This window comes from Poecilia reticulata, chromosome 8 (assembly GCF_904066995.2).
Source record: "Poecilia reticulata chromosome 8, P_reticulata-male-v2, whole genome shotgun sequence".
Classification (NCBI taxonomy): Eukaryota; Metazoa; Chordata; class Actinopteri; order Cyprinodontiformes; family Poeciliidae; genus Poecilia; species Poecilia reticulata.
In genome coordinates, this window is record NC_088837.1 from 9,037,179 (window position 1) to 9,048,373 (window position 11,195).

At 40.6% G+C, this 11,195-nt stretch overlaps 2 protein-coding genes across 8 annotated transcripts in view; one reads left to right on the plus strand and one right to left on the minus strand.

The window, feature by feature from the left end:
* clec16a (C-type lectin domain containing 16A) overlaps window positions 1–7,142 on the minus strand; it is a 38,983-nt gene extending 31,841 nt beyond the window's left edge. For 5 of the 7 annotated variants that reach the window (XM_081609824.1, XM_008415746.3, XM_081609827.1 and 2 more), the window contains exons 1-6: window positions 7,032–7,142; window positions 6,453–6,793; window positions 5,119–5,247; window positions 4,308–4,441; window positions 3,958–4,106; window positions 2,504–2,609 (exon numbers count right to left, since the gene is read on the minus strand). In XM_081609824.1, the coding sequence (XP_081465950.1) occupies window positions 2,504–2,609; window positions 3,958–4,106; window positions 4,308–4,441; window positions 5,119–5,247; window positions 6,453–6,526 (592 nt within the window). In that variant the 5' untranslated portion in view covers window positions 6,527–6,793; window positions 7,032–7,142. The other 2 variants (XM_081609825.1, XM_081609829.1) reach the window with 2 other exon arrangements.
* A 140-nt stretch (window positions 7,143–7,282) lies between these two features.
* On the plus strand, window positions 7,283–10,434 carry dexi (Dexi homolog (mouse)). The gene is made up of 2 exons (XM_008415747.2): window positions 7,283–8,168; window positions 8,271–10,434. The coding sequence occupies exon 1, from the start codon at window positions 7,805–7,807 to the stop codon at window positions 8,072–8,074; it is 270 nt and encodes an 89-aa protein (XP_008413969.1). The 5' UTR covers window positions 7,283–7,804; the 3' UTR covers window positions 8,075–8,168; window positions 8,271–10,434.
* The last annotated feature ends 761 nt before the right edge of the window (window positions 10,435–11,195 follow it).

An 11,195-nucleotide genomic window follows, 5' to 3' on the forward strand; every position in this document is an offset into this window, starting at 1 on the left:
ACACTGTGCATCCCAGGTACAAAACCTTGTATGCCTAGACGGTTTATGGAACGAGAAAACGTCACTTTCTCCTTGGCCGACTTGAGTAACTCTGAAAAATTAAACATTAACGTTTTGTAAAGTTCTCTGAACCATCTGAAATCCAAATGGAAAAATATTTTTTAAAGCTCCAACATCCACCACCCTTAAGATAAGCGACCCTCTAGAATATTTCAGGTTTTTGAGCAAATTAGGCCAAGAAGAACAATTAAAGTGGCATGCAGGATTTTCTGCATGTATGCAGGTGAGTGATACATGAATAATGATTTCTAGGCAAATCTACCCACTTATTAGAAACAAATACACCATTAAGAAGAAGCAGGACTTGGTAAGAGCACCTAGAGCTGATTTAGCTGTAAAAAAAAATAGAAAAAGGATATTCCATGTACAGATTTCCACTAAGAACAAGTTTAATTTTTATTGTAGACCTGCTGCGTTTGCAGCAGAGTAGGATTAACCGTGCTAAATCAGCTCAGGTAGGTGCTGGTGCCCAGTTCTAAAAAAGACTGAATGAATGGAACCAACTTACATGACACTGCAGTTAGGCAGATGGGACGCGTAGAAGAAAGAGGAGGAGAGACAAGGAGAGGAAGAGCAGGAGTGATTGGAGAGGGGGGAAACAGACACAGGGTTAATGTGAGTAAAGGGGCGGCTGTGGACGGGTGGAGGCAGGGAAGTGATCCCACAGTCATTCTGACAAACTGCAAACAACGCCACACTTGGAAAGGTAGTATTCATTTTTAATACCAGCTGTTAAACCTTCTTTCAATCTGTTGTTTTTTTTGTTTTACTAATATTTCACCAATTAAACCTCAGTCAGCTAGAGTACCACCATGTTCCACCTCTCATTACAACAAACTTCAATGTATTTTACTGGGTGTTTATGTGATAGACAAACGTAAAGTGGAGCTTCACTGTGGAGTAGATAAAATAGTCTGGACTCCGACTTACCTGACCATTCAAAAACACAAATGATTTGATTTAAATAGCTTCCCTGTAATTCTGGCTGTACGTTACCAATTGTTGTCCTGCAGGGCAGTAAACTTATCAAGTCTCCAAAACATGTTTTGTTTTTTTCCCCCAGCCTCTAAACAGAGTTTCTTCAGGCTTGTCCTGCATCTACTTTGACCAACTTTCCTGGCCTTGCTGAAGAAAAGTATTTGTCACAGTTCCCTAAAAGGCAAAAGGAGTAAACAACAATTGTTTTCCTGTGAAAGTCTTCTCCTACATGAGTTGTACAGATTTAATTGCACACAGATTGGCTTTGCTTAAGAATCAGGCAACTTCTGATAATAATTGGCAGCAGCACACTTTATTTAGGAGTTTCATAGTGAAGTTGATGACTACAATCACATGCCACACTTTTCGGTTGTAGAAAACCATGCATTGTTCCATTCAACGCATGTATTCGTCTATCACATAAACTCCTAATAAATTGCATTTTATGCTGTTGTAATGAGGTTGGTGACAAACTTGTTTTTCCAGGTGGTCAGTTGTTGCAGTGCGTGGACAAGGAATCAATAGGAAGCGTCAATTAGCTACAGTTAACTACAGCACAAAGACGTAATTGTCTTCATTCTTATTTTGTCCATTTACAGAGTAGGGCGAGGCTAAGAATTTTATGGCTTCTCTTTGACTTGCTAGACTTAGTCTTGGCGTGATGCCATGTCAACCAAAAATACTGCAGCGGAGTTGCAAAAAATTGATTCTTCCACTTGAGAGATTCCTTATCATATCATAGCTTTTAACCAGACAAGCAATAAATTCAACAGACTACAAAGTTACATGAAATATTACTTCCGATTATCTGAAGGAAGAGAGCGAGTTGCTCGGACTAAGTGTTGAAAGTTGCAGAGTCAAAATGTCATGGATGATGCGAGAAGAAAAAGTGGCAGGGTACAAAGTGTCACATCCAACAAACGTATCCCATGACAGTAATTCAAACAAACGCTGTTGCACAAACTTCATCTGGAGTAAACAGGAAGCTGAGCATGACAGGAAAAGGTTTTGCTCTACAGAATGATAAACGGCAGGCCAGTCCCCTGAGGAGCTCAGAGAAACACATAAAGTTGAAGGATGTCACATTGCAGGAAGTTCCTGGAAAGCTCTTGAGCAAAGCTGATGCTGAGCTGCACTGTGTCCATTTAAATGACCTGTAGTGCAATGTTCAGCATTTCATCAGATTCACAGGAGCAGAGAAGTTGTTTTTTCTTTCTCAGAACTAACAAGTAGGTCATGGAAGCAATGATTTTGTGATTGCCAAATGATTAGAAAACTTTTCTATTAAAAAAAACCCAGCAGAGCACACACACATTAATGCCACCTGCTACTCATGCTCATGCACAGGAAGAAACGGCAGAAAGGAGGAGGAAGCACAGAGGAAAGGCTGTCGGCTGTCCCAGAATCCTCTGCGTTTGAGGACATGTCTGACTGCGTGTTGGCATGCATGAAGCCCGGCACTCACCTTTGTAGACGTTGAGTGTGATGGTGCGAACTGCGATGCGAACCATGCTTTCTGGGTGGTTGAAAAACTTAATGGCTTCGGTGTACAGGGCAAAGTCATTAGTGTGCTGTGTGTGGGAGACAGAGAGGAGGCGCCGGTGAGCAAGGCTTCACACAGCCGCGCTCAGGCTGTACATGACAGCAGAGAGATCAAGAAGGCAGCTGGGAAAAAATGCTGACCTCTCTTGTATTTGATTGACTATTAAGAGAAGAAGTTTAGCTCTGTGACTGATGTAACTACGAACATATTCTAGAAAGGTTGTTAGAAACTCAGACAATACTTTCAACAGAAAGGCAAGTGGATAAATTAACGTGAAATTGATGTAAAGTCGTCTGGTGTTTAAGGCGTTAGATGAACTCAAACACTATTTCATGACTTAAATTAAGGACACACACATAATCTTACTTCCTCTATAATGTTTTTATATTCTATAAGCATAGTATTGACTCTTAATGCCATCTCTCTGTGTCTGTGCCTACTCCTCCACTCTCCTGTTCCTCACTTCCTGAGGCCTCTGTGCAACTAGAGCAGAAACTTCAGCAGTCACTCGGAGGCTTCAGCAAATGAAGCAAACCGATCCTGAAACCAAACCAGCAGCTTGTAATCTCGCTGCAAAGACCTAACTCATTTATCTGACTCAAGCTGAAAAGAGCTGTCAAATGGCGCCACCTGGAGGTGGAAAAAAGAAAACTTAAAACACGACTGTGCTGTACAGGCAAAATTATAAAACAGCAGCAATGTATAAAACCTGAACTTTCTGTAATCATATTTATGCATTTTTAAAGAACTCATTTTACTGTGGTAGTGAATGACACAAAGTAAGCCAAAAAGCAACATAAAAAGTACAAGGAAACTTAGGAAAAGAAATAATACAAAGTAGCTTTCACTAACATTACAAAAGCTTCAAAATGGTTTTGGTTTCAGGAGCATGGCTGCCATCGACAGTACACCAACAACTTTCCCCAGTGTACACAAATAGAAAGGTACTGTGGAAAAGGTGACATCATCACTAACAGTTCAGGTGTTGAGTTTATGTTTTCGAGTTAACATCCATTAAATCCATACAGGCAAATTAGAAGCAAATTTACTAAATAAGTTCTAGAGAAAGATTTGTCTTAAAGGAAAGAAAACAGGCTTGTTGTCAAGTTCTTGCTACATTTGAAAAATGTGTCTTTACAATAAATGTATTGCAGTTTAGAGATGGTAAAATAAGCATTCACCAAATTAGCTACTAGTATAAAACTACTGCAGTAACTAATATAGTTCTGATATTTTCTCCCTCATTAAAATCCTCTTCAAACTCCCTTTCTTCTTGACTCTATTGCAAACGGCATGCCAGAAATGACTAAGCAAAACGTTTCACTGTTCTGTCCATCTTCGTATTCTTGCATGCACCCACCCCAGTGAGGCCTCACCTCGTTGTAGAAGAAGTGCACAGTGTGGTTGTTCAGCTTGAGCGACAGAGTCTTGAGGAAGGAAATATAGTAAGCCATTATCTCTTCATCTGAAAAGTCGAACTTGTGGACGATGATGGAGTTGACGTGGTTGTTCGACAACAGATAGTCTGTGCACGGAAGAGAACTTAAAATCAATTAAATAAATACATTAAGAGCTAACAGTTGCATAACCAGCAGTTTCTCTTTACAAACCTAAAAACCACCAAACCTACCCACGAAGATCAACAGGCCTACAGCTCATACTCTGTTGCTTAGCAAGAGACCTGCAGTAGCGACGCAAGTGTGATGTATTTAGTGTTGGTACTTACACAATGAAGTCTCATGGCTGATGTTTTCAAACAGTATGTTGAGGGTCTGAAGCAGCTGGACACAGACGTAGCGACCAGACTTCTGACGCAGGATGTTCAAGAAGAAGACAAACATGTTCTTCTCCAAGAAAAAGCTGCTCACATAAATGAGAGAAGGGAAGCAAAGTAACTTGTGTTTCTGACTACAAGTTGTCAGTCAAAAGAATAAGACTGTCGAAGCATTCTGGCAGCTCCACTAAAGTGGAACCGATCGGGCATAAAGACCATTGTTGTATTTGGAGGGAAAAAAAGGGTTCGCTTTGGCAAACAAAGTAACATATTACCGTATTGTGGTATTTAGCGAACAGAGTTACGAAAATTATTTCTAAGTAGCTTAAAATAAAAGAAGCTTGGTGTGATTTAACTTCAGAAACTAAGAAAAAAAGATTTCTTTGTTGTGTGTGTAAACTTCTGCTTTCAACTACATAACCTTGCAACAACCTAAGTAGCTCTTTAGGCTGTCCTTGTCTGAAAGCCTGTTCTTGTTAACACAACAGGCTTTCGGTGCAGCAACATTAGCTGCCAATAAATCACTGACATAATTCACAAGTCGGGTTTTTAAAACGGTTGAGGTTAGGCTTTTTTTCCTTGAACTCTATCATAATGGCTCTATTTGGATTAGAAAGGCTCAAATTTACAAATTTTTTTTCACCGTCTGAAGTTAAGAAGCGCCACAAAAGACCTTCAAAACAATGCTATTCAGCAAAAATGATTCATAACAGAATATTCAACAGAGATAAAAAAAAAAAGGGCTTCGTTGTCCAGGACTTACTCAAACACAGAGCTGTCATTCTGATCCCCCCAAATGAGGATCTCTGTGATGGAGCGGATGGTCTCGACGAGCAGGTTTCGGTTGTGATCCGTTACGGTCGTGTTTTTGGTGAGAATATGGTACATGTATCTGACAGAGAGATGTGAACAAATCACAGAAGCAAAGAATAAATACGTTTTTAAGTCCTTTCGGTGAAATTTCAGCAGAAACGCACCAAAGTAAACAGAGTTTGGCGCTACACTAAAGCAACACTGTCCCTCCCTCACCTGTTGCTGTGCACAACCAGCCGGTTAGAGTTTGCAGTCACTTAAAAACAACAACAACAACAACAAATTTGACCAGTACTGGTCAACAAAAATATGGGTAATCACCATATCCCTATCTATAGTGCTACTATTAAGATTACACTGTTAATAAAGTACAGTTAATAAGGTAAAAAACAACTTGAACATTACTACTAATCGTAGTCTATATTTCTGCTTCAAGTGTCAATGCCGAGTCTGATAATGGTGCTAGATAAACATAACTTAAATGATCAATATATTGATCACACAATATTAATTTAACAGCAGCTGGACAATTTGAAACTTTTAATAATTTATAAGAGATTTGAATATGCTACATATTTTTTTGGTAAACACCGTTATCTTCTCAGGGTACAATGCTCCATAAAATAGAAAAGCACAGTCTGTCGGGAATGCCAAGATACCTATGAGAAAAATGACTAATAAATCATTTTAACATACACTTCCTTTACTGGAAGGAGATTAATTTGTTCATTGAATATTATGCTTCAGTAAAACGTAATATTTATGGCCTCCAACGGAACCCTAACAGCACTCATATTAAACTCCTGGTTGCGTCCAGCCTCAAACAACATCCAATCTTCCTCCAAATTTGAGGCACCTGTTGAAAAAACTATGATGTGAAGTTTAGCACACCTGTTCAGAACACACACTGGTAACCCCAGTCATTTGCTGCACTCTCCTGCCAGGTCAATCTGTTCCGTGGACTGATTCTCAACATCACCTGTTCGGACGTCATAGGTCTGCAGGTGTATGTTTTGCTATAGTCTAAAATTGTGTTAAACTGGTTTATTGACTACAACCACAAGCATCAGATAAGGTTAACGACATGCTAGCTAGCATTTTATTTCACAATTTTATTACACGAACGATAAAGCAGTCACAGCTAGCTTTACTGTTATCCGACTCGATGCAGAACTGTTAACGGTACCTCTGTTACTCAAACAGCTGATGAATAAAGCAATATTAATGTTATTCCAAAGCTGTGACTCTGAGCTAGCGTTAGCCTACGTTACGTTATCTACTCACTTCAAATGGTCCAAGGAGTGGATGTTTTTCGTTTTACTCTGTCCTCCAACCCAACTGCGTGACCGGCCGAACATGGTTGCGGTTTTTAATAGAGCTGCTGTCCTGGTAGTTACGCTAATTTGCGAATGTTAGGGACTGCGTTTACCCATAGCACCGACTTTCCCCTGTACGGATACCTCCTTAGCAAACAGGGAGATGGGCGGAGAAGGCAGCGCCGAGAGGGGCGCTGCGTAATGGGTTTACAATGTGGGGTATTCTGGGAGTTGGTGTTCTCATCGACGAATCGGAGCGTCTGTCATATTGTGCGTGGCAGGTCGCCTTGGAAACCAATTAAAGTATGGCTGAAATCCGAGCAAAATACAAAAGTTTACGTTCATTTTTGTACAAAACAAAAGTAAAAATAAGTGTGCCTGAATTTACATGTGAATATGTACGTATTTACTTAAAATTTAAAAAGAATGAGGATAAGAATAGTAATAGTATACAAGTGTTCCAACAATTCTAATAAATTTGTATAATGTAAATTATTCTAATGTTTTCCCCATTTTTGTATTAAAGTACAAAAGCACTGTTTCTCACATAAAACACAGTTCAGTCAAACTTGTGTTGGTTTCCGAGGCAAACTCGTTCACGTGTCGTTTCCACGGGCCAATGCGGTGTCTTTCTGGAAGGAACTACAAGTCCTCCTGTTGGTCGTGACGCTTATTTCACGCGACGATTTTTCTTCATTTCGACCTTCTGCACTGATTGACATCTCTATTAACCAATCACTGTAAAGGCAACCAATTAGCGAGCCAATCAAACGTCAAGGGCTTCGACTTCGCTTCGTGGTAGTCAGTGTTTTGATCTAGTTGGCATAAACGTTCTGGGACATTTAGCTTTGGGAACATCGTGAAAGTGAGCTGTTTTTGATTATCCGTTCCTTTTTCTCGTTGCCCAGGAGTACACCAAGACCATCATAAGTACAAATGTTCGAGTTTGTTTTGGCTAACCTTGGACGCAACTGTTTTTAGCTGTGGCCAGCTGGCATGGCGTGAATTCGGCAACCCCCAGGAAACCAATGTGGAGAATGCGTCGAGCAAGCTAGAACGACATTTGAACACCGTCCTTGAGTTATTATTAGCAATGAGCGTATCGCCGTTCACTTTGCCCGCTTTTTTCTTATTTTCTTTAGGCCCGTACAGATAAACAGCTGCAAACCGCAAAGCGTCCTCGGTTGCCACTGCAAGTCGGGCCGAGCCGAAATGGATGCGCCTGTCCCATTAACTCAGACCGATAGTCCACGATAGCCGCCGCCGACCGAGCCCGAATCAAGCCCTGCTCACACCAGACCGCGGCTGTCTGTGTTTTCTATGACCCGCTCGGTTTATGCCCAGCTAGATTCGGTGGAATTGCTTTTGGACGAGCTCCCATATATGTTTTATTTGGGCCTGTTTTTTGTGAACGTCCTCATACTCTACTATGCTTTTCTGATGGAGTACATTGTCCTAAATGTGGGGATAGTGTTCCTGCCCGAGGACATGGACCAGGCGCTGGTGGACCTTGGGGTGCTGTCCGACCCGGCCTCCGTACCTTATGACACGGACCCGGAGCTGGACGTGTTTGAGGGATACCTGGAATGACGCGGTGTGACCGAGGAAGCAAAGATATGGGGAAGCGGGCCTCCCAGTGGATGCTAGTGGAGGCTGCCTCCTACAGAGATGTCTTATTGAAAAAGTAAGTTTCTAAACCAAAAACGAAATACACATAATCAGAATTAATATTTTTTGTTTTACTCAGTGGACTTTTTAAAAGCTGACCTTTTCACACACCCCTCAGGTCGTCTCGGCTCAAAGGAAGGTAGCCTTTTGCAGAGATTCAGGGCTCTTCCGGGACTCTGTTGAGGTCCAGCACCTGCGGCTGGGTTCCAGTAAAAAAACAAAAAGCTACTTCCTTTTCGAAAGAGTACGGTTCTGATGACTTGCATGGAGATCCAGCAGCCTGACATGCACTCCCAGAAACTTTCCAGGCTTCCTTTGGATCCGGTTGTTCTTTGAACAGTCTTCAAAATGAATCGGGGAAAATAAAAACGACAACAACAAAAAAAAGGTCACGTCCATTTCAGCGTCATACTCTACACAATGAAACATTTGAGAACTGTTCCATCATGGGCACGGTTAGAATATAATCACTCTAAAGCACGCCAGACCCCACTGCTGCTGCTGCTGCTACTACTGGTTGACTGAGTCAGAATGGGTTATTTTGAGCTTCCTCACACTGTATTCCAGCATCATCAGGGACAGGCACTGTCTCAGGAGTAAAGTTAGCACCTATGGGTGCACTGACAATACTTGTTTTACTAGAGATATGCTGTGAAGCTTCAAGATGGTAAAGCAAAAACATTTCAAAGTCTTGCTTTTTATGCTCTCTCACTGAAAAGCAGAAAGGAATGATTTTTTTTTGTTTTGTTTTTTTGTATTTTTGCAGTTCTGTTCAAGTAGGTTTTAATTATTTTGGCTTAAATGTTTTTTAATATTACGAATGAAAACCCTTCAAGGGAGATTTTTATTCTGTGTTCAACAGTGAGGTGATTTAGGATGATTGAACTTTGCATGATTTTTGCATCAGGAGTTGATTGAACTGAACACGTTGTCCTTGTTCTTACTTCGTTTGAATGATCGTAAATCTAAGACTCCTTTCATAAAGTGTATATCCTCAACAGCAATAATAAAAACTAGAGTAACGCAGTGGTCAATTAGACGGTAGTGAGATGATTTACCTAATTTAGTGAAGAAAATGCCCTGCTGTCAGGGCCGACTGCAAGACTGTTTGTTGGTAATCGATCTCTGAATGTGCCATCCATGCTGCAGATCTGGAGGGAGGAGTGAGCCCAGCGTTTAGCAAACTAATCACTTTGATAATAAAAAGAAAACTGTATTTTTCTCCCGGTAATGCTGATTTGCAGAATATACAGAACGTCTATCAACCTGACAACGTACGGTCGTCGTTGTGTTGCACCTGCATGTTTCACTCCGAAGTTTTAATCCAGATCTCTTTTCTGCCAGCTTACCGTCAGTCCGTCAGACTGCCCTGATTCTAATTTCAATGACACTGCCTGGTCTGCTGGCACGGCAACCTAAACTTCTGGTGACCTAACCGTGTATAGCCTGACCACTCTCAAACTGAGATAGAAGTAATTCCACCCTAATGCAAGACTGTTTTTTCTAAAGCTTTGTTAGACTCAAACCAGTGTTGGACCGTTGAAGCCAGGTTCCCGTGACCAGTTTGGATTCACACAGCCGAAAAGCAATATGTAAATATGAAATCTTTCAATTTGTAACCCAGTGTTACCATGAGTATTTTTTGTTTTTTTTGTTTTATTACTTTCTGACCAAATTTAAAACGGCCTCTCGGTTTTATTGCTCACAACTAGAACTCAGGAAATTACTTTTCATTAATGTAATCTAAGTTTGTACAAGATTTGGCCAGATTAAAGCAAGCAAATGTTAAAATCAAAATAAAACAACCAGCACCTGATGGTGAACTCACTGGTACTGCCCACGAAAAGAAATGTTTTTTTATAGCCGTTTTTTTGGGCAATTGTAGAAAATGTGATTGGTTTAGTTTGAATGATTAAAAATTGTACAAAGTACAAGATCGGTTTGAATCAATGCCAACTTCACTGAAGTCAAAGGAGATGCTCCTTGTCTAGCTTTGATTGTAAAATCTACCTGATGCCGTTCGCAGCATCGCTGATACAAATCCAACGACTACATCGGGGACTCACAGGCACTGGTGTAGTGGAGTGTCGGAGCAAATAATGTTCCGTTTCAAAACACCCGTAGCCTGTAATCATCAGCATTACAGTGCAGCGCCGTTTATCAGACCCCGTAAACAAACAAGAACTTTATATATGACTTGACTCCTAAGTATGTGCTATACTGTTGTCATATGGTTGGATACAGCCACGCTTCACTCTGAAATAAAAATGATTTGCAAATGATTGCATTGTGTTTTCTCTCTTGAGCGGTAGAAACACCCATAACGATTCACATTGCCTTTACTTCGGTGGTTATGAACATTTCCTATCGAGCAGATTGTAGGTTTTATTTTCTGATTACGTGTTAAAGAAATTTTGCCCTAATGAACAATACCCTCTCTCTTACACCAACACCCACTTTTAAAGATTTTTCTTTTGTAATTTTGTAGGATAGAATGCTTATTCGAAAATGCTCCTACAATAGAAACACCCAGATTTTCAGCATCGTCCAAAATGTCCCCAGAAGGTTTTGGACCATCATCCTGTTTGAGCACCAATGTCCAAGTTTGTACAATCTATCTGCTGATTTGTGGTGAAGCTCAAGTGTCTGTTTTCTTTACTCCATCTGTTTTGTGCAATTCACCAGAACCAATAGCAGCTCATCAAACACCTCGGCATGATGCAACCAGCTAAATGTTTAACACCTAGCGCTGTGCTGTATTGTAAGACTCGTCTTGACACATCCAAATACACTGACAACATAAATATCCTCCAGAAGACATTTGGACTGTTCATGTGCATGGCAGCAAATTTCAGTCAAGTTTAAACTTGCACATTCTGATTCAGGTACTTTTTCTTTTGTTGTTTGCTCTCTCCTAGTTTCCAGTTCATAAAGAGGTTGAATATTTGAGGTTATTCATGAAGGTCCAAAGCTGGACCTTCAACAAGTTTGAAACTTGTTGAAACTTAGAAATAACTTGAGTGTTCCAATAACAGAACAATAA

Bases quoted from the DNA above. Each gene is read 5' to 3' on its own strand.
- dexi (XM_008415747.2), top strand. From the start codon at position 7,805: ATGACCCGCTCGGTTTATGCCCAGCTAGATTCGGTGGAATTGCTTTTG.